Source organism: Lagenorhynchus albirostris, chromosome 2 (genome assembly GCF_949774975.1).
Source record: "Lagenorhynchus albirostris chromosome 2, mLagAlb1.1, whole genome shotgun sequence".
Classification (NCBI taxonomy): domain Eukaryota; kingdom Metazoa; phylum Chordata; class Mammalia; order Artiodactyla; family Delphinidae; genus Lagenorhynchus; species Lagenorhynchus albirostris.
In genome coordinates, this window is record NC_083096.1 from 24,310,921 (window position 1) to 24,333,795 (window position 22,875).

At 45.0% G+C, this 22,875-nt stretch overlaps 1 protein-coding gene and 1 non-coding gene across 2 annotated transcripts in view; one reads left to right on the forward strand and one right to left on the reverse strand.

Annotated features, from left to right (window-relative positions):
* Nucleotides 1–22,875, forward strand: part of LOC132515376 (kinesin-like protein KIF28P) — an 82,821-nt gene that overhangs the window by 57,010 nt on the left and 2,936 nt on the right. The window contains exons 15-22 of the mRNA XM_060141822.1: nucleotides 5,203–5,321; nucleotides 5,958–6,065; nucleotides 15,949–16,223; nucleotides 17,744–17,878; nucleotides 18,619–18,785; nucleotides 19,037–19,143; nucleotides 19,404–19,551; nucleotides 19,836–20,026. Of these exons, the coding sequence (XP_059997805.1) occupies nucleotides 5,203–5,321; nucleotides 5,958–6,065; nucleotides 15,949–16,223; nucleotides 17,744–17,878; nucleotides 18,619–18,785; nucleotides 19,037–19,143; nucleotides 19,404–19,551; nucleotides 19,836–20,026 (1,250 nt within the window). The remainder of the gene's footprint in view (nucleotides 1–5,202; nucleotides 5,322–5,957; nucleotides 6,066–15,948; nucleotides 16,224–17,743; nucleotides 17,879–18,618; nucleotides 18,786–19,036; nucleotides 19,144–19,403; nucleotides 19,552–19,835; nucleotides 20,027–22,875) is intronic.
* Nucleotides 10,811–10,917, reverse strand: LOC132516503 (U6 spliceosomal RNA). Its single transcript, XR_009539337.1, has one exon. It is a non-coding gene; the product is annotated as a U6 spliceosomal RNA (small nuclear RNA).

Sequence of the window (22,875 nt, forward strand, 5' to 3'; positions counted from 1 at the left end):
GGATGTGAAAGCAGCTGCTTGCACTGTGTGCTCTCCTGCTTTCCTTAAGAAAATCATCTTCTATTGTGTCAAAATACAAGGTTTAGAAAAGTAAAGGTATGCTTTTCATACAGAGTGAGCACACGCCAAAGATTTGTTTCGAGGAGTAGAGAGTGGATACAACACTGGGATAGGAGGATGCTGCAATGCGATCGCTGGGTCCGGCACAGCTGATTCATGCCTTCAGGGAGATCATCTTCTCCTGGACAAAAATTCATTTCAGTGTACCAGTCTTCTAAATTTAGTCTTCTGTAAATTAATATCTAACGGCTCAGAGTCTGGCCCTAATCAGTAGTCAGTATTGAGGGTACCCCCTGCCCCCTTTGCAGCCCCTGGGGGACCGGAAGCTCCTTACACGGGCTCTGCTAGGAAAGGGAAGTCATCCTTTGGCCCTATCTCCATGCTTTGTATGACGTCTTGACAGCTCTCCCTTTTGCCCCTGAAACCTCTTCTTCTGTGGTCACCACGTGGCTCTCTCATGGGCACACTTCCCAAAGCATCTTGGCCAAGAGTCAGCCAGCCTGTCTTTGAGCTCAGACGCCTTTAGCCCCAGTTCTCTGCAGCCCCTTGCCAAGGTGGGCAAGCATTTTGTGGGTTATTTTTAACTCTGACATTTCTTGAAAGGTACGGAAAAGTTTCAAGAGTAGTGCACTGAACTCTCAAACACACTCTGCTCAGATTCCTGTTTAAATACTTTACCACATTTGCTTTATTATATATGTATATGTGTGCGTATATATATATGTACACATATATATATAATTTTTTTCCTGAACCATTTCAGAGTAAGTTGCAGACATGGTGCTCCTTTATCCTTAAATACCACATTGTATACTTCCTAAAGGCCAATCATTTTGTATAATGTTCCTTTGTTTGGGTTTTTATGATGTTTCCTCCTGATGGGACTGGGGTGATACATTTTTGGCAGGAATGCCAGCAAAGTGATGTTGTAGCCTCCGTGCCTCACATCAGAAGGCACATGGTGTCAGGTTGTCCATTTTTTGTGATCACTTGGTTAGGGAGGTGTCTGCCAGGTTTCTCCACGGTAAAATGACTAATCCTATCTTTTTAATTAATAAATACTTTATGGGGAGAGACTTTGATATGTAGGTATCCTATACTCATCACACTTTCATCCACTAATTTTATCACCCTTTGATCATTGGATGATTAGTATGATTTTTGTCAAATGGTGAATTTCTAGCTCCACCATTTCTTCTACCTTTATTTGAAACAATGTTACTATAAGAAATGTGTTCCCTCCTATTTATTTGTTTATTCATTTGTTTATGTCCCTGTGAACTCATAGAGTCCTGTTTTACTCCATAAGTTATAAGCTGTTGCTTTCATAATTTATTTTGAGGTGCAAACTGTCCTGGATTTGGCCAGTGGGAGCCCCTTCAAGCTGGATTCTGTGTCTTCCTGACATTCCTCCTCATTCTTTAAACACTAGCCTACTTTCTGGCATCAAAAAACGTTCCAGGTTTGTCTCGTGGGCTCTCAGTCCCAACTATGGTGTCAGTCATTTCTCCAAGGATCCTGATTCCTTTTGGTGGAGAAGGACATTTATAAATCAAGATCTGGGACTATGTGTGCAAACTGCTGTATAGATACATGGTTCCCACACACATCTTATAGCTTCACCTATTCTGTAAAACCATAAGTTAGTAATACCTCCAATTCCAGTTCAATACCACAGGGTTTATTTTTATCTTTCTCTTGGTGGGCGAACATAGTATGTTTGCCCATTTTCTCCATCTGTCCTCTGGATTCCATCCCTCTCACCTTCTCAAGGTGTCTCTGAAGAGCCCCCTCCTCTCACCCTCCTGCATCACTAAATGCTCTCCATGGGTCATTCTATCACATGCAAACATGCTCCACTATCTTCCACCATAAAAACAAACACTTAGACTCACATCTCCCTCGAGCTACTGCCATATTTCTTTTTGTTCCCTTTTATAGAAAACTAGGAAGTTGTTTCCATTTTCTCGTCTCCAGTCTGGCTTCTGTCCCACTCGTGCCTGACCCTGATCCCTCTGCGTTCCAGATCTAGCAGGCACTTGTCTGCACACATCTTACCGAGGTCTCAGCAACATCTTACGCGGCTGAGCCCTCTCTCCTTTTTGAAATACTTGACTCTTGGAACCGTATGTTCTCCTGGTTTTCTTCTAGACCACTTCTTCCGCATTCCCTTTCCTGGCTTCTCCTCATCTAACCCATCCTGAAATTCGGAGAGCCCCAGAGCTTGGACCTCGGGACTCTTCTCTAGATGGATGCTTTCCCCACTCTGCTCTCATCATTCTCAGTGGCTCTAAGTGCCATCTGTGCTGACAACCCTCAGCTCCTCTGTCTTCTTGCTGTCCCTTGATATCTCTTGACACCCCCATCCAGCTGCCTTCTTGATATCTCTGCTTGCATGACTCACAGGCATCTCACCATGAAAGTGTCCAAAACAGAGCCTTGACTCCCCACTCACTCCAAGCCTGTTCTCATTCCCAGGACTTATCGTCTTGGCAAACAACTGCTCAAGGCAAAAATCTAGGCCTCCTCCTTTCCCTCACTTCTTCATCCAGTCTGCCTTTTCTCCATCCTCCTGTGCCACCATTTCAGTGCAAGCCATCATCTTCTCTTACCTGAACAGTGTAGTCGTCTCTGAACTTATCAGATCATGATACACTCGGGCTGCAAAATATTCACCAACTTCTCAGTGTTCTTAGAATAAAACCCAAACTCCCTACCACGTTCTTGAAGGCCCTTTATGATCTACCTCACGCTCTCTCTCCAACCCCATCTCACACCACTCTCTCCTCACCCCGGTTTGAACCTCACTCGTCTCCTTTCTGCTCCTCCAACACATCAAGCCCTTTCTGCCTCAGGGCCTTTGCACTTATTGCTTGTTTTTCTTTCCATCTTTGGCTCATTTTCATCTTTCGTCTCTCAGCTCAAAAACTACCTCCTCAGATAGATCTTCCCCTTTCTTGGCTTCGTTTGTTTATTCTTTCTTATTTAACTCTATTTCTGTCCTAGCATTCATTACATTTTAAAATTATTTTATTTATTAGTTTGATTATTATTCATTTGTCCACCTGAGAATATAAGCTCTAGATGGGATTTTTTTTCTCTTGTTTACCCATTCACTTATATATTCCTTCACTCAACAAGTATTTACTGAGCTCCTACTATGTGCCAGATGTGGTTCTAAGCCCTGGGGATCCAGCAGTGAGCAAAGAAATGCCCTGTCCTTACAGAGCTGACGAGAGCGGGTTCACTTCTGAATCCCCAGAGTCTGATAACGGCCTAGCAATGGGCCTTCAGTAAGTGTTTGTTGAATGAATGATGAATGAGATTAACCAGATCAGCTCCCACACAGAAGCTTAGTCATGCACACGTGCATGACCTAGGGCCCAAATGTGGGCACGTCCTGCTCTGTTCTGTCTGAGAACACCCTGCCCCAGGAGGCCCATGCCTGGACATCGGGTTCCCCCCAGGGCAGGGCAGGCTAGGGTCTGTCCTCCCCACTCACCTCCCAGCCCCACCCAGGGGCCTTCTGGGCCTATAGAAGCTACGGCCCAACAGCTAAAGATGCTGACTGGGAGCCTGGAGAGACGGTGATGAACAAAAACCAGACCCTAGCCTAGAATAAATTACAGCCTTAGGTTTCCGAGTCAAAGGCTCCCCTTATCCTCTCAGCCCAGCCTCCACTGCCCAACAACCTGGGATTCCTCGTCCGTAGGAGCATTCAGGAGCTCTGGCATCTTCCTTTGTCCGTCTCTTCCCTCGCCTCAGATGGAGGCTCTTGACCACCTTACCTCCCCTCCCATCTCCAGGCCCCGGCTCACTCCCCTCAGGGGAGGCCATGGTACCAGGGCTCCTGGAAGCCACCTGAGCTTGGGCTGCACTGAGGTCTCTGGCTGTGCTGGGCTTCCCAAACGAGGAGCGTCTCACATGTGCCGGTACCTTCTCTCCAGCCCGCGCGCCCTGCCTGAACTTGCCTTGTAAACCCATGCTTGGAGAGCCGTGGGGTGTGCCTCGTGGGGTGTGCCTACATGTGTGCAAAACAGCTCCTCCCTTTTTCGTATACCAAAGATTTTTCTTCAGAATTTTAGCAAAATAAATTGACGGCACACCTGCCTTTCCAGCCCAGGGCTGGCAGCACAATGAGGTCGAACAAGCCCCAGACGCTGGGCTGAAGGTGCTCAGCGCCAGCAAAGACTGTAGGTCCTCAGCAAGGCGGCTGGTGGGCAGCTCTGGGGAGTCAGACCTCAGGGCAGGGAATCCCTAAATAGTTGAGAGTTCCTGGCACAAGGCAGCACCAACCGAGGTCTGGCAGGGGGATTGGCTCACCCTTCATCTCCGTGATCCCCTCCTCCAAGCCACCCCAAGCAGAAGTAAGAACAGGTTGCTTCAGTACCAGCTGCGGTTCTCGAGAAATCCCCAGACCTTCCTTTAGCCAACTGTATTCTTCCTGCCCCAGCCTCCTCCCTGGAGAGTGTGGGGCCACCTTGGGTCAAGGACCCTGAGACCAAGATGGGAAACCGGAGGCAGAAGGCCTCCTGTCACAATGCTGCTGAGATGCTTGGGTTAAGTGGAGCAGTTGCTTAAGTAAAGCCAGGCAGTGTCCTCTCCTCCTCACTTAGTTTTCTTTCTTGGTTTTTGTTTGTTTCTTTGTTTTATTACAGGCTTGTAATTTTTTTTTTTTTTTTGCGGTACGCGGGCCCCTCACTGTTGTGGCCTCTCCCGTTGCGGAGCACAGGCTCCGGACACGCAGGCTCAGCGGCCATGGCTCACGGGCCCAGCCGCTCCGCGGCATGTGGGATCTTCCCGGACTGGGGCGCAAACCTGTGTCCCCTGCATCGGCAGGCGGACTCTCAACCACTGAGCCACCAGGGAAGCCCGCTTGTAATTTTTTTTAACTTTTTATTTTATATTGGAGTGTAGTTGATTAACAATGTTGCGATAGTTTCAGGTATACAGCAAAGTGATTCAGTTATGCATATACATGTATCTATTCTTTTACATGCTTGTAATTTTAAAATGTAAATATTTGGTGAACAGTTGAATGAACGACTGAATGAAGGAATCAAGGAGTGTGTAAATTTATTCATGGCTGAAAATATCCTAGAACCAGTGAGTGACTTTCCCTTCCTCTCCAATCTTTCCTAGGTGCTGTGAACAGTGGGGATGGCAAGGCAGACCCCAGTGTCCTGGCTGTGTTCCAGGACTACATCAAACTGATGCCACTGGTTGCAGAAGCAAATCAAATGAGTGAAGAGCTGAAGAAGGTAAGGCTAGAGAATGGTAAAATCCCAGCTCCAGAAAGGACCTCAGAGAACAGGTTCAATGTACCCCTCACTCCCATTGGCTGGCTTCATGGTGTAGACATGCCTGACACGTGGGCCTGGAGAGGGCGGGTGCTCTGCCTAAGACCCCACAGTGAGCTAGTGACAGGGCCTCAGCCAACACCCGGGCCTCCCCAGTCCCAGCCTCGAGTCCGTTCCTTCCACCTCTGGCCCCCACGGCTCTGGGACCACCAGGACCCCAGACCAACACTAGCTTGCCATGGCCACCCCACCCCAGACTGTCCTGCAGAGGCCCTCTCTGGGTGCAAGCACCCTGGTGGCTTCTCTGCCACAGAGGAGGCCTGGGCTGGCATTCGCTCTCTGGTGACACAGGGTCCCAATCATCGGGAAACTTGCATGAGATTCAGTCACTTTGGTGAGGCCTACACGTGTTAGTTCCAGAATACTGTTGAGAAGTTCTGGTGCTCTGGCTTTTCTCTTGATGGGAATTCCAAGGAGCAAGAGGTAGACCATCTTCTTTTAGAAAGCCTGAGTATGGAGAGAATGAAAAGTAAATTTCAAAGATGGTATAGGCTGATGAAAGTAGGATTATTTAGTGAGAAGTATTTTTCTTATCAGGGACTTAACATGGAGCTGAAAGTGAAGAACTTAGTGTCATCAGATTCCAGGGGCTATGACCTACAAAAAGAGGTCATGGTGAAGGTGACCAATCAGAGGACTCGTCAGGTGAGGCTGCCCCTTGGGGGCAGGTGTGAGACTCCACAAAGAGTTTCTGAGGAGCTTTCCTAGGGATGCAGGTTAGTTTTACTTGCTACAGCTTGTGGAGACCCAGCGAAGGGGCCAGACAGGTTCCAAGTGTGAGTGGGGCTCTGGGGGACAGCCTCTGGGGAGCGGGGACCCACTCCGTGATCCCCTCCTCGGCATCTCTCCCCGACAGCACCAAGACCTGGGATCTTTCCCACCCATGGGCTTTCCCACCCATGCTTTCTGCTTATTTTTATCATGACTCCAGAGCTTTAGAACCAGAAGGGAGCCTGAGAGTGTGTCCAACTGATAGTGGTGTTCGTGCGAGTGCCCGAGAGAGACAGAGCTGCCGTTCTGAGCAATAAGAAAATCCGCACTTTCATTAAGACGCCAGAAGAGGCCGTAACCTCCACTGGCTGGTCCATTCCCATTTGTGACATTGCTCGCTGTCAGGAAGGCCCTTCTTAGGCACTTCAGACCCCTTTCCTTTCCCTCTGCCTAACAGAAAAGAGTGGGCCTAGAGTTGGTGTCCCTTATGCCTTCAGAGCAGCCCTCCAGCCAAATGTTCACTCCCTACTGCATCTTCAGAGGATGTGCCCCTAATTCTCAGGTGACCTTTGGGTGGGCTGCTCCCTCCCAATCCTTGGTGTACACATGCCTCCTTAGCTGTGAGTCTTGTAGCAAACATGCCTCTGGAGGAGGGGCTGGCTGTGGCTGGGGACTTTTCCGTCATTGGATGATCTGCTCCGCCGAACGACTAACTGGTGCTTCTCTGGGTTTAACTTTTCTGCTCGTTGCCCTAAAGTTGCCAGAATTTTCTGGGTCAAGACCAATCTTTAAAAACTTTTTAAAATTGTGAAATATGACAAACAGAGAAAAGGTTATGAATGTATCTGTTCACATGGTAAACGCTGGAGTACTCATCAGCCGGGTCAAGGGGCTTTGTGTCTGCCAGGTGCTGGGGACACCAAGACCACTGCTCGAACTGTGGGCGCCCAGAGGCACACCTGAGCAAGGCCGTTCCTGAGCCACAACCCCTGAGATGTGTTCCTGTCCTTTTCTTCTTTTCCTCTGACCAGCACCGAGGTGGCCTCCCCTCCATCCCCTAGAGTTGGAAGAAGGCAGAAACATGTCTTGTCCACCCAGGCTGCTACAGCAATACACCAAAGACCAGTGCGCTAAACAACAAACAGTTATTTCTCACAGTTCTGGACACGGGAAGTCCGAGATCATGGCAAGGGCAGGTCCAAGTGTCTGGTGAGAGCCCACCTCCTGGTTCGTGGATGGCTGTCCTCTTGCTGTGTCTTCACGTGGTGGAAGGGCTAAGGGAGCTCTCTGAGGGTCTCTTTTATAAGGGCACTAATCCCACCATGTGGGCTCCACCCTCATGACCTAATCACTGCCCAAGGCCACACTTCCTAATACCACACATTGGGGGTTAGGATTCAATATATGAATTTTGGGGGCATACCAACATTCAGTCCATAGCAGCATGTTTGATGCTGGCTCACCTCACACTCCCAGTGTAGCTGTCAGGGGTCTCAGTAAGACCCCACATCCTGGAAAGTCAGCCTTGACTTCTATGCCAAGTCCCATGAGGCCTTTGGAGCTGTGTGTGTGACTTTTGTTTTGTTTAATCTGGCAGATGCCATCAGGGCAAAGATGCTTTGGTGATCCAATATTCCATATGCGTCTCTGGGGCCAGGTGTTACCCCGGAATCTGTTCTGGCAGTTTCTTACTACCTTGTCAGACTTTGCTTTAAGGAGATTTTTAGGTTGTTTTTGAACTTTTCCCCCCAATGTTATTCCTTTTTATTATTGTTTATTTTTATTACAGTTTAAAGGTGATTTGAAAAAATATTTCATTCAGCCTTTTTTATTGTTAGCAGAGGGGTTACCTGAGTAACAGCCTGCCATTACCAGAAAGAGAATGCAAGATGATGTTTTCACACTTTACTCAGTGTGCCATGTGGGAGAGCTGAGGGCCCGCGCGCATTCGGAGATGCTGTTCTTTTGCTCCAACCTGGCATCCCGGTCACGGCCACAGATAACTGTTTGATGGGAATGTGTCTGCATAAACTGTACTGCGTTCTCTTTTAAGGGATTATGCACTAATTAATTTTATGGTGATTTCTTTTCTAGTTTTCTTTTTTCTCATGCAGAGATTAATCTTACTGATCTGTCATCTTCAAGTCTGTCCATTTTCACCTTTTAAAAGTACTAGTTACATTCCTCAAATGAAGCCCTGCCTTCCTCAAAAGCCCTGTGAAACGCTGGTAGTAACCTCTGGTAGTTTCTTGGATCGTTTGGGTGTGTGTGATTTTGAAGGCTAAAAGACAAGACCGGTGAAGAGCAGCAGTGGGTTCTAGGTATGGACACGAGTGGCGCTTTTTTGGTGGTCGATCGTGTAAATGTTCACCCCTGCACCACGTGCACCGTGGGTGCTCCGCCGCCACCGCAGGGTTAGGGCAGCGACTGTCAGAGCCACCCGGGAGCAGCCAGGGCCGCTGGGGGCTGGGAGGGCCTTCTAACCGCCAGTGCTGCGGCTGCACCTACCAGCCCAAGAGCTGCGAGAGCCCAGCGATCGCTCTGCGCCAGGCCCACAGGCCGGCTGTGGGGGTCGGCGCAGGGGCCTCGCTGACCTGCCCGGGTGACGTCAGTTTATCCGCCGCAGGGCACAGTAACGAGGCGGCGGACTGCTTTCATTACCGGGATTCGCATTTTCTTAGTTCCCTAGCCTAAAGGTCTCTAAAAACCCACGTGACTAGAATTCCTGTTGTGCTCGGCTCCAGCGCTGCGTGCGCCACAGCCAAGGTCTCCTGTAGCCTTCACCACGCCTCTGGGGATGGAGTACTGTGTTCTTCGCCATTGCTTGGGGCAAACAGAAAAAGAATGGAGTCTTTTTTATGTCTGGAGGATGTCCTTTTTTTTTTTTTTCTAGGATGTCCTTTTTATATGAAGATACATAACACTCAGAGAATGACTTACCTGTTAGCTTTTTGGTGTTTTCCAAGTTGCTCAAAGAAGGAATTGCTCCTCTTACCTGGTAACCGCGTTGTTTTTTTTTTCCTTCTAGTTTTATTGGGAGATACTTGACGTACAGCACCGTGTGAGTTTAAGGTGTAGAGCATAAATGATTTGACTTGCATACATCAGGAAATGATGACCACAATAAGTTTAGTGAACATCCTTCATCTCATATAGACACAACATTAAACAAATAGGAAAAAAAATTGTTTCCCATGTGATGAGCACTCTTAGGGTTTACTCTCTTTAACAGCTTTCCTGTACGACGCGCAGCAGTGTTCATTACATTCATCGTGTTGTACACATCCCTAGTACTTATTGATCTTATCACTGTAAGTTGGTACCTTTAGACTGCCTTCATCCAGTTCCTCTTCCCACCACCCCTGCCTCTGTAACTACAAGACTGAACTCTTTTTCTATAAGATTGTTTGTTTTAAAAGTATAACTGACCTAAAACCCTGTGTTACTTCCTGGTACCCAACATAGTGATTTGATATTTCTATGCATTTCAAAATGATCGTCAGTCTAGTTACCATCAAACAAGATACAAAGACAGTTTCATAATTATTGACTACCTTCCCCATACTGTCCATTTCATACCGAAGACTCACTTACTTTGCGCTTGGGAGTATGTACCTCTCCATCTCCCGCAACTATTTCCTTCCCCCACCCCCTTACACTCTAGCAACAACCTGTTTGCTTTCTGTATCTATGACTCTGTTTCTTTTTAGTTATTTTTTTAAAATTGAAGTACAGTTGATTTACAATATCATACTAATTTCAGGTGGAAAACATAGTGATTCAATATATTTATATATTATACTCCATTTAAAGTTATTATAAAATATTGGCTATATTCCCTGTGCTGTACAATATATTCTTGTAGCTTATTTATCTTATACATAGTAGTTTGTAACTCTTAATCCCCTACCGTATTTTGCCCCTCCTCCTTCCTTCTCCCCACTGGCAGCCACCATTTTGTTCTCTATATCTGTGAGTCTGTTTCTGTTTTGTTATATTCATTCGTTTTATTTTTTAGAACCCACATATGTGTGATAACTTACAATATTTGTCTTTCTCTGTCAGGCTTATTTCAATAAGCATGATACCCTCTAGGTCCATCCACATGGTTGCAAATGGCAGAATTTCATCCTTTTTATGGCTGAGTAATATTCCATTGTGTGTGTGTGTGTGTGTGTGTGTGTGTGTGTGTGTGTGTGTGTGTGTATCTCACATCTTCTTTAACCAGTCGTCTGTTGATGGGAACTTTGGGTTGTTTCCACATCTTGGCTGTTGTAAACAGGGCTGCTATGAACATTGGGGCGCATGTATATTTTTGAATTAGAGTTTCTTTTCTGGATATATGCCCAGGAGTGGGATTGCTGGATCATATGGTAGCTCTATTTTTAGTTTTTAAAGGAACCTCCATACAGCTTTCCATAGTGGCTGTGTGAATTAACATTCCCACCAACGGTGGGCTAGGGCTCCCTTTTCTTCACATCCTGGCCAATATTTGTTATTTGTAGATTTTTTTGATGAGAGCCATTTTGACAGGTGGGAGAAAATCTCTCATTGTGGTTTTGATTTGCATTTCTCTGATGATTAGTGATGTTGAGCATCTTTTTATGTTCCTTTTGGCCATCTGTATATCTTCTTTGAAAAAATATCTATTTAGGTCTTCTGTGCATTTTTTTTTACTCTAGAATATGGAATACTTCATGAATTTGCATGACATCCTTGCGCAGGGGCCATGCTAATCTTCTCTGTATTCTTACAGCTTTAGTATATGTGCTGCCAAAGTGAGCACTCTTCTGCCCATTCTTTAATGAGGTTGTTTGCTTTTTGGATATTGAGTTGTATAAGCTGTTAATATATTTTAGATGTTAACCCCTTATCAGTCATATCATTTGCAAATATTTTCTCCCATTCAGTAGGTTGTGTTTTCATTTTGTTGATGGTTTCCTTTGCTGTGCAAAACTCCTAAGTTTAATTAGGTCCCATTGGTTTTTTTTGGCCATGCCACACAGTGCGCCTAGTTCCCTGACCAGGGATCAAACCTGCACCCCCTGCAGTGGAGGTGGGGAGTTTTAACCACTGGACCACCAGGGACGTCCCCCATTGGTTTATTTTTTATTTTGTTTCTTTTGCTTAGCAGACAGAGCCAAAAAAATAATGCTACGATTTATGTCAAAGAGTGTTTTGCCTATGTTTTATCCTAGGAGGTTTATGGTTTCAGGACTTACATTTAGGGCTTTAATCCATTTTGAGTTTACATTTGTATATGGTGTGAGAAAATGTTCTAATTTCATTCTTTTACATGTAGCTATCCAGTTTTCCCAGCACCACTTATTAAAGAAACTGTCTTTTCTCCCTTGTATATCCTTGCCTCCTTTGTCATAGATTAATTGAACATAGGTGCATGGTTTTATATCTGGGCTCTCTGTTCTGTTCCACTGATCTATATGTCTGTTTTGTGCCAGTACCATGTTGTTTTGATTACTGCAGCTTTGTAGTGTAGTCTGAAATCAGGGAGCCTGATGCCTCTATCTTCATTCTTTCTTCTCAAGACAGCTTTGGCATTTGGGGATCTTTTGTGGTTCCATATAAATTTTAGAATTGTTTGCTCTAGTTCTGAGAACTGTCATGGCAATTTTGATACAACTTGCATTAAATCTGTAGATTGCTTTGGGTAGATGTTGACTTTTTAACAGTATTAATTTTTCCAATCCATGAACATGGGATATCTTTCCATTTCTTTAAATCATCTTCAATTTCCTTCATCAATGTTTTATAGTTTCAGAGTATAGATCTTTCACCTCCTTGGTTAAGTTTACTCCTAGTTTATTCTCTTTTTTGCAATTGTAAATGGGATTGTTTTCTTGAGTTCTCTTTCTGATAGTTCATTATTAGTATATAGAAAAGCAACAGATTTCTGTATATTAATCTTGTATCCTACAAATTTACTGAATTCATTTAATAGCTCTAATAATCTTTTGGTGTAGACTTTATGGTTTTCTATATATCAAATTATGGCATCTGCAGATAGTGACAGTTTTACATCTTCCCTTCCAATTTGGATGCCTTTTATTGCTTTTTCTTGTCTGGTGGCTGTGGCTAGGACTTCAAATACTATGTTAATTAGAGGTGGTAACAGTGGACATCCTTGTCTTTTTCCTGATTTTAGAGGAAAGGCTTTCAGCTTTTCACCAGTGAGTACAATGTTAGCTGTGGATTTGTCATAAATGGCATTTATTATGTTGAGATGTGTCCCCTTTAAACCCACCTGATGAGAGTTTTTATCATGAATGTAAAGCTGGTTTAGTGGTGCTGAACTCTTTTAATTTTTGCTTGTCTATGAAACTCTATCTCTCCTTTAAATCTGAATTATAGCCTTGCTGGGCACAGTATTCTTGGTTGCAGGGTTTTTTCCTTTCATCATTTAAAATATATCATGCCACTCCCTTCTGGCTAGCAAAGTTTCTGCTGAAAAGTTAGCTAATAGCCATATGGGAGTTCTCTTGTATGTAACTTGTTGCTATTCTCTTTCTGCTTTTAAGAGTCTCTCTTTATCTTTAATTTTTGCCATTTTAATTACCATGTGTCTTGCTGTAGATATCTTTGGGATCATCTTGTTTTGGACTCTCTTTGCTTCCTGGACTTGAATGTCTATTTCCTCTCCCAGGTTAGAGAAGTTTGCAGCTATTATTTCTTCAAATAAGTTCTCTAACCTTTTCTCTCTCTCTTCTCCTCCTTCCGGGACCCCTATAATGCAAATGTTAATATGTTTGATGTTGTCCCAGAGGTCTCTTAAACTGTCCTCCTTTAACAAATTCTTTTTCCTTTTTATGTTCAGCTTTGGTGATTTCCACTACTCTCTCTTCCAGTTTGCTGATCTGTTCCTCTGTATCATCTAATCTACTGTTGATTCCTTCTAGTGTATTTTTTTCATTTCAGTTATTGTATTCTTCAGCTCTGTTTGGTTCTTTTTTATATTTTCTAAATCTTTGTTAAAATTCTCATTGTGTCACTCCATTCTTCTCCCGATTTCTTTGAGCATCTTTATGATCATTACTTAGAACTCTTTACTGAGTAGGTTGCTTATCTCCATTTCATTTTGTTCTTCTTTTTTATCTTTGTTCCCTCATTTGGAACATATTTCTTTGTTGCCTTATCTTGACTAATTTGCTTTTTTATTTCTATATATTTGGTAGAAATATATGGTTACATCTCCCAATCTTGGAGAAGTGGCCTTTTGTAGGAGACGTCCTATGTGTCCCAGTAGTGCCCTCCCCTCTGATCACCAGAGCTATATGCTATAGGGATGCCTCCTATACTGGCTGTGTGGGCCCTTCTGTTGTAGTGGGATGACTACTGTGGGTGGTCTGGTAGGCATGGCTGGCCCCCAGTCTGGTTGGTTGCCAGGTCCTGCCTTTTGTAGAGGTTGCCAGCCACTTATGGTTGGGGCTGTGTTATGAGGTGGCTAGCTGTGGAGCCCCAGGGGTTCTGGGGCTAGTCCTGGCCCACTGGTGGGTGGAGCTGGGCCCTGGGGTGGCTGTTTGCAAGGTCAGGGATCTCAGATCTACTCTTGCCTGCTTGCCTGCTGGTGGGTGGTGCCGTCTCCTGACATGGCTGGCGGTGGGGCCTGGGGTGTCCCAACTCTGGTGTCGGCCCACTGGTGAGTGGGGCTGGATCCTGAGGCAGATCTAGAGATGGCCACGTTTCTCACAACTGCTGTTGGCTTGCTGGTAGGTGGGGTTGGGGCTCAGGGGCGTCCTAGGGCTAGTGCTGGCCTGATGGCTGCAGAGTCCTGCAGGTCCCACAGTTGTTGTTGACCTGGTGAGTGAGGCTATGTCCTGGGGTCTCTGGCTGTATGGTCCTGGGGGTCCTGGAGCTGGTTTTGGCCCACTGGTGGGAAGGGTGGGGGCCTAGTGATTCCTGGAGTTGGTATCAACCCGCTGGTGGGCAGGGCTGGGTCCCCTAGCAGCTGGGGGCTCAGGGGGTCCTTAGGCAGCAGCCTGCTGATGGATGGGGCTGTGCCCCCTTCCACTACCTGCTTGGCCTGAGGTATCCTAGGACTGGTGCTGACTGGCTCGTGGGTGGGGCCAGGTCCCAGCACTAGCACACTAGAGGGAGGACTCCAAAATGTGCTTGTCAGCACCAGTGTCCTCTTGGTAGAATAGGCCCCCCAGATGGCTGCCCCAGCACCTATGTCCCCCGGTGAGCTCCAGTTGCCTCCTGCCTCTCCAGGAGGCTCTCCAAGATCAGCAGGTGGGTCTGATCCAGGCTCCTTTCAAATTAGTGTTTCTGCCCTGGGTCTCTAAATGTGTGAGATTTTGGGTGCATCCTTTAAGAGTGAAGTCTACGTTTCCCACAGCCCTTTAGCTCTCCTGAAAGTAAGCCCAGCTGACCTTCAAAGCCAAATGTTCTGGAGGTTTGTCTTCCCAGTGCAGGACTCCCAGGCTAGGGTGCTTGATGTGGGGCTGAGACCCCTCGCTCCTTGGCGAGAACTCCTGCGATTGTAATTATCTTCCTGTTTGTGAGTTGCTCACCTGGGGTTATAGGTCTTGATTACACTGTGTCTCCACCCCTCCTACCCATCTCGTTGTGGTGGTTCCCTCTTTATATCTTTAGTTGTAGAAGATCTTTTCTACTCGTCTTCAGGTCTTCCTCATCGATAGTTGCCCTATAAATAGTTCTAATTTTGGGCTTCCCTGGTGGCGCAGTGGTTGAGAATCTGCCTGCCAGTGCAGGGGACACGGGTTCGAGCCCTGGTCTGGGAAGATCCCACATGCCACGGAGCAACTGGGCCCGTGAGCCACAACTACTGAGCCTGTGCGTCTGGAGCCTATGCTCTGCAACAAGAGAGGCCCGTGCACTGCGATGAAGAGTGGCCCCCGCTCACCGCAACTAGAGAAAGCCCTCGCACAGAAACGAAGACCCAACACAGCCATAAATAAATAAATACATTTTTATATAAAAAAAAGTTCTAATTTTGGTGTGCTCATGGGAGGAGGTGAGCTCAGGGACTTCCTACTCCTCCGTGTTGGTCACTCCTCCTGGTAACCCTCACTTACTGAAGGGACAGACAGTACCAGGCTCTTGTCCTAGATTTTCTGCTCATTGGGTGTGAGCACACAAGTTTATTATCTTATAGTTCAGTAGGTTAAAAGTCCAACACAGATCTCACTGGGCTAAAAGCAAGGTGTCAGGAGGGATGTTTTGCTTTCTGGAAGCTTGAGGGGAGAGTATGTTTCCTTGCTCTTCAAGCTTCTAGAGCCACCAACATTCCTTGGCTCATGGCCATCTTCAAAGTCATCCACATAGCATCCCTCTGACCCTGCTTCCATCACCATCTCTCTTTCTCTGACCCCCTCTTCTACCTCCCTCTTCCACATTTAAGGGCTATGTGATTACACCGGGCCTATCTGGATAATACAAGCTAATCTCCCTATTTTAAGGTCAGCTGATAAGCAAACTTAATTCCTCTTTGCCATAAGGTAACATATTCACAGGTTCCAGCGACTGGGACATGGACATCTTTGAGGGTCATTCTACTGTGTACAACAAGCCTTCATTTCTCCTGGGAGGGTCTGTTTTCTAACTCCATCATTTCCCCTAAGTCATTTCTTGGGATCCAGCAATGCTGAAGTAAATAGGTCAGGAATGAATGTAGTGCTTTTGAAGGACCTCACCAAAGCTAAGTTTGATGAGAGTGTTATTGATCTTGGGTATCCAAAATCCAGCCCATCAGAGACAGCATGCTGGGAAAAATCATAGAAATGAGTCATTAGAGCAGCAGATGGAATCAAATATTGGCGACCTACCTTTGTGTTTCCAGGTGTGGATTTGGTCAAAAGCCAAGTTTATCAATAGGAAATTCCTAATGGAGGAACTTTACCAGCGTTTTCTGGATGGAGAAGATAGCCACGTAGCTCAGGAAGAGGACCCTTTCTGGGATCCTGCTGAGGTCATCCACTTGGGCTCAGCTCACATCTGGCTCCAGTCACTTGCCTACTGCATGAAGTTCGAAGAGCAAGTGGAGTTTCTGAACTGTGACGGGCTAGAAGAGGCAGTGTTGCATATCCACATGGGCCCCTGCTCCCCGACAGGACAGTGGGTATCTCCTCCGCCACCTTGTCTAGTTCTGGGTCGGCCACACAGAAAACTCATAGCACGCCTGAGTTCTCCTGGAGGGGGTGGTCAGCTTGGTACCCTGAAGAGGTCATTCGTGAGGCAAATGAATGAACTCGTTCATTCATAATTTGGCTTTATCAAATCTGATTTTGCCATGGCAGCCAAAGCAGCTGACCTGGAATACTTAAAATCCCATGTCCAGCAGCCTTTGAGCAGCTCAGCACTGCCCTAGGGGACCAAAGGAGTGAGGAGGAGGATATCCTGCAAAGAGGCAGGAGTGTAGTAGAAGGAAATGTGGACATGAACCAATAGACCTAGTTGGTAAAGAAGCCAAGAGCGCTGTAGGACCTTCTACTCACAGCCCCCCCACCCCACCCCCCGGAGCGCCCGTGAGGTCTGGTACCCGCCACACCCACTTGCTCTTTCCAGTGTTAGGTCCTCATCCCTGCTGATGAGGCCCAAGAGGCAGAAGCAGAAAAGCTCATTTTGTAGCTCAGCCTATCTCCCTGCACAGACTCTGGTAATTTCTTTGTTCCTTTTCTCAAGGAAGGAACTGTGGTGTCTTTGTTTCCTTATGTGGCCTCATTCTGAGCTGTTTTCCAACCTTTGTTCTAACCCCACTCCATTACCTTTACTGTCCCCTTAGGGCGTCTCATCTGTTTTCTCTCTTTGGGCCAAAGGCAGTTAAGGGAGCTTTTACAAAAGCTAAAGTCTCTTAGCAATTCTAAGCAAAGAGGCTGGCAGGAGGTCTGGTCTGGGTGCCAGGGTCCTCATGGGTACCCGATGCAATCTTTTTCTCTTTCTGAAGAAGAAACAGGCTGAAGAAGGGAGCAGGAAAACTGCAAAGTACTGTGACTAAAAGACCAAGATGACCGTTGACTCACTGTCTTTACTGGGACTCTAAGAAAACTTCTTGGTCATTTTGCTACTTCGGGCTTCTAGGCTGCCTGATGGTTACATTTCCCACTCTGAATTAATAAAGTAGCATTCTAGTTTACAGGTTTCAATCTTTGTGAGCTCGTTGATGTGAGAGAGGTCCCCTATTGGAAAGCTGTCCCTATTGGGTTCTGAGCCTGAGGGCCTGGGGTTGACCCTAGACCATGAGGAGTTCACTGCGGTAGATGACACCCGGAGAGGCTGCATCTGGGCAGCCAGCTGGCTTTCTCTGGGTGGCAGCCCCTCTGTCCCACTGGGAACCTACCTAAATCTTCAATGCTAGTTTGGCACCCACATCTGGGTACATTTACTGCAAGAAGCTGTTATATTCCTGTCTCCTCCTTGAGACGGTCCATATCTTACCTTGAAGTACTAGAGCATGGAGTGGGCTCTTGTTATATGTCTCTTGAATGAATGAATTCTACAGCTGGTAATATTACCCATCCTTCCTTCAGAGAATCTGGCCATCTCTTAGGAGTCTATGTAATTCCCATTGACATCACAGTCCTAACTTGCTTGGACCCAGGCTAACCTGTGACAATGTTTACCTCTTCTGTTTGTAGAGCACGTGGCGAGGAGGATGTGGTTATTGACCCACTGGAGCTGCTGGGCAAGAGAATGGGCTTCCAGATTCGCATTGTGCAGTGCCTTGGCACCAAGTGGCTAAAGGAAGATGCAGAGCGGGGTGTTCAGATGGGGTACCAGCCTGCCCCGCAGAGCTGCTGAACACGAACTGCCCACTTTGTGGGCCCTGGTGGGAGGGAGTCTTTCCTCAAGTTTTAAGAATGAGCTATCATGTCATTTTCTTACGTTTTTTTTTGCTTGTTCAACCCCCAAATGACTATTTCCTCCAACTGTTTAACAGACAGATAAGCTGCATGCCCCTCCAGTCAGTGGAATGTGATTAGCGCATACTGATCCTCCTAAGTAATTGAAGCAAAGAGTCAGAAATTTTAATTATCAGAAAGACTATCCAGTAAAACTGTGTTATCTAAGTAGGACGATTGGGTTTATTTTATTTAGTTGGAAACAAAAGGACTGTATTACAATATGGCAGAGGCACCAGATATGCTTAAACTAAAAGCTTAAACTAATTAAGCTAAAAGGATATTAAAAGATAAAGCAATAAAAAAGGTAGGCATTGAAGGACAAAAACAAACTGCAACCTCATGTGGAAAATTAACAATTTTAGATTATCTAAGTGGAAAGTATTTATCAAAATCCTTTTCTCTTTTTGTTAGGCATTTAATATTATCTATGTAATGATGATACCCACATTGAATAGCTGAGATGTTGGAGGTGGCAATCACGAGAATCAATTATAGGTCACCTTTTATCAACTAACCAAAGCAGGCTATAATTCTTTGGCTCACCTGATACTTTTCTTTACAAATGTATCCCTTATGGTTTTAAGTTATGTTTTCTGTTCTTGTCTCAGGTACAGAATTTATGATCTTCCAAACACTTTATATACCAAGCCTGTATGGAAAATTCTGAATCCCCAAATTGAAGAGACTGTCCAATTTACAGCCTTAAATGCATCTCAGGAGTTTCTGAATTATTTACAGACAAATGCTCTCATTGTTGATTTATGGGGCCTTCAAGGTACCATGTTTACTTCTTCTTTTGCATGGTGCATTCCTCAGTCAGATATCATGTCTGTATACCTAGGGCTGCAGAGGAGGGAGATGGAGGGAGGAGGTCAGGGTCTTGACAGCAGTGGCCAAGAGCTATCGTCCCTTGGGCCTCTGGGTTTTAGTCCACAGGTGATCATATGGCTTAAATCTCCTCACACAACAGGGGGGCTGGACAACTGAGACATTTCTTTCCTTGATGGTGTCTCCCTCACACTACAGAAGGCTGTGCCGAACTGAGCTGCTCTCAGCCAGGCCTCATGGTCACAGGTGAAGGCCACATCATGGTGGACACCAAGAAAATATCCTCCGTGATGGATAAGGGCCAGGTGTGTATACTTAAGTGACATTAAAAATAGATGTCACAGATGACTAAAAATATCTCCGATGACAGTTGCTTGGGGATCATCAATGTTCCTTCCCATTAAAAAACCTTTTTCTTGATTTATTCCTGTGAACCCTGAGGGTCTTAAACCCTGGTCACCACACCTCTCCACCCCACGTAGTTTTCACATGGTAGGAACAACTGCCACTCTTCAAGCGTATGCAAATAATCCAGCAAAAGGCTAAACTGACCTGTTTTTTGTAGACTACATCAAACCAGATACCAGAACTTTATCTGAAGCTGCTCAAGTTAGAACAGGAGACAGAACTGCTCAGAAACATTAACAGAGTGCTCAGAGAGGAAAATGTGTTTCTTAAAGAATCTCTTGAGAAAACTGGTTCTAGTCAACAAGGTAAGAGGCCGCTCAAGTCTTGGTGTTTAGCTTTTCTCTAAACTCCTACATTTGTGGTGTGTATTTTCTTTCTAAGAAATGAGATTTTAAATGAGTTAATATCTTGTTTCAGTTTTAAAAAAGGGGGGGAACATTTTTTCCTTTTTCCTTGTAAGATTTCTTTGAATGGGTCCAAACCGGTGCCTGATAAATGCTGATGTAGTAAAATGCACCAAGATAATTAAATATATAAATATCTGGATAAATAAATAGATGAATAAATAAATGTTATCTTTCAACCTCAGCACATAAGCCTTCCAATACCCTGAAGCTAACTGGGACGACAGCACAATTGCCAGCAGCCAGAGAGATTAATCAGATGCGCACCCAGCAAGCCAGCTATGACAGAGAATTTGCCAAAGCTCCTAAGGTGTTCTACCAAAGCATGAATGTGGCAAGAGGGCAGTTTCTCAAATTGAGACATCATAAACCTCCTGTAAGTAACCAGAATCCTGGGAGCAAAAGGAATTTCTTTCCGTTAAATGCAGCTGTTTGATAGAACCACATTTCCTGAGCGTGGGGACATGGGTGTGCTTAAGCCGAAGAGCAGGTTGAGGCCTAGAGCACTGTGAGTCTGCTGCTTTCGGGGCTCCACCCATCTTTGCTCCCATTTTTCACTTTAGTGTACATCTGGCTGGTTCAAGGCAGCCGTGGCCACTGCAGCACTGATATTCCTGCACTTAAGGATGTACAGAGTATCTCAGAAACGCAAGTTCGCTTTATCATTATAAAACCAAATAAATATAATTCATCACATTAAGATATTATAGGAGAAAAATCATGATTACTTCAATATATACAAAAAAAGCATGTGATAAAATTCAGCATCCTACCACGATAAAAACTTTTAGCAAACTAGGAATAAAATGGACATTACTTAATCTGATAAAGGCAATCTTAAATGAACACACAGTAAGCATAATCTTAATGGTAAATCACCGATGCCAGCTATCTTCACTTCTGTTTGACATTGTACTTTAGGTTCTAGCCAGTGCAGCAAGTCCAGAAATAAAAGGTATAAGGATTGGAAAGGAAAAAAAGGTAATAATAATAATAGTATACATTTACGTAATACTTACTAAGTGCTTTTACATTTACTGACTCAATTCTCGCAACAACCTGATGGTTAGGTACTATCATTAGCTTTATTATACAGTTGATGGATCTAAGGCACAAGAGAGGTTAAGTAACTTACGTAAGGACACACAACTAGTAAGTGTCAGGGCCAAGCTCCAAACCCAGGGCTGCTCCGTGGTCTATACTCTTCCCCACCACACCATGATGCCTCTAGTATTATTTGCAGATGACATGTTTATGTAAATAGAAAACCGAAAAGAATTTATAAATAAATTACAAGGTTGCTGGATACAAAAATCAATATTTAATTAATTATGTTTGAATATAACAGCAATAGAACATTGTTAAAATAAAAGATAGTTTTTTTTTTTTTTTTTTTGGCGGTACTTGGGCCTCTCACTGTTGTGGCCTCTCCCATTGCAGAGCACAGGCTCCGGACGCGCAGGCTCAGTGGCCATGGCTCACGGGCCCAGCCGCTCCACGGCATGTGGGATCTTCCCGAACCGGGGCACGAACCCGTGTCCCCTGCATTGGCAGGCAGACTCTCAACCACTGCGCCACCAGGGAAGCCCCGAAAAGATAGCATTTATAATCGCATCAAATGTAAGAAGTACTTAGGCCTATAGCTAACATAAAGTATGGACTTCTATGGAGAAAATTTTAAAGCTTGTTTGAGAGATGTTAAAGATGATCTAAGTAAATGGAGAAACATGCCATGGCTCCATGGTTTGGAAGGTTTGCTACTGTAAATCTGTCAAGTCTCCTGAGATTCAATATAATCCCAATAAAATGTAATGGAATCTGACAAGATGATCCTATAATTTAGATGGAATCACAAAAGCAAAGTTTAGCCGAGACAATCCAAGGCTCAAAAACAAGGTAGAGAACTTGCCCTACTCTATATCAAGGCTTATTTTAATGCTAGTGTAATAGACGGTAAGGTATTGCCCAAATGTAGGTAAGATAACCAAAGGAAAAGAAGGCCAAGAAATAGATTCACTCAGAATTAGAGACTTGATATATGACCGAGGTGGAACCAAAGATGAGTGTGGCAAGGATGGATTTTTCAATAAACAGTGCTCAGAGCATTCAGAATACATATGAAAATAAATGAAATTGGAGCCTTATCTAGAACTATACCTAGAAGTCAATTTTAGGTGAGAATTAAAGACCTATACGTGAAAGGTAAACCCCTAACGCTTACAGAAGGTACTTTAGGAGACGTCTTCATGACCTCACAGTGGAAAAGGATTTAAACATGACAAGAAAAATACCTAGATTTAAAGAAAAAGATTGATAGACTCACCTATATTAAAATTGTGAAGTTTGGTCCAGAAACCAAAACAAAGTCGAAAGGGATAGGAAAAGTCATTTGCAACACATTTAATATATAATGAACTAATATCCAAAATAAAGAACTACTACAAACCGAAAAGAAAAACAGATAGATTTTGACCCAGTAGGAAAAAATGGTCAGAAGACCCAAACAGGAACTTCACAAAAGAGGAAATCAAAAAGGCCAATAGGGCTTCCCTGGTGGAGCAGTGGTTGAGAGTCCGCCTGCCGATGCAGGGGACACGGGTTCGTGCCCCGGTCCGGGAAGATCCCACATGCCACGGAGCGGCTGGGCCCGTGAGCCATGGCCGCTGAGCCTGCGCGTCCGGAGCCTGTGCTCCGCAATGGGAGAGGCCACAACAGTGAGAGGCCTGCGTTCCGCAAAAAAAAAAAAAAAAAAAAAGGCCAATAAATATATGAGAAAGTGCTTAACTTCTTTAATAATTTGGGAAACACTAATTGAAACCAGTGATATGCTAGAATAAAGTAACCATACTGGCAAAAATTTCCGTCTGAAAATATCAAGTTTTGGTAAAGCTATGAAGCAACAGAAACTTTCATGCCACGTTGGAAGGAGTATGAATCGGTACAACAACTTAAAAAACTGTTTGCCATTTATCTAATAAAAGTCAAAGATGCATCTACCCTGTAAGCCTGCAACTCAACTCCTCTTCTCCACAGAGTAAACTGGTTCTGCACTTCTCTGCACCTTAATGCCCTGAGGCAGAGGTTCTCACAGTGTGGTCTTCTCACCAGCAGCTTCAGCATCATCTGGGATCTTGTTAGAAATGCGAATTCCAGGGTCCCCTCCCAGACCTGCTGAACCAGACTCTCTGGGTGTGAGGCCTAGTAATCTGTGCTTTAACAAGTCCT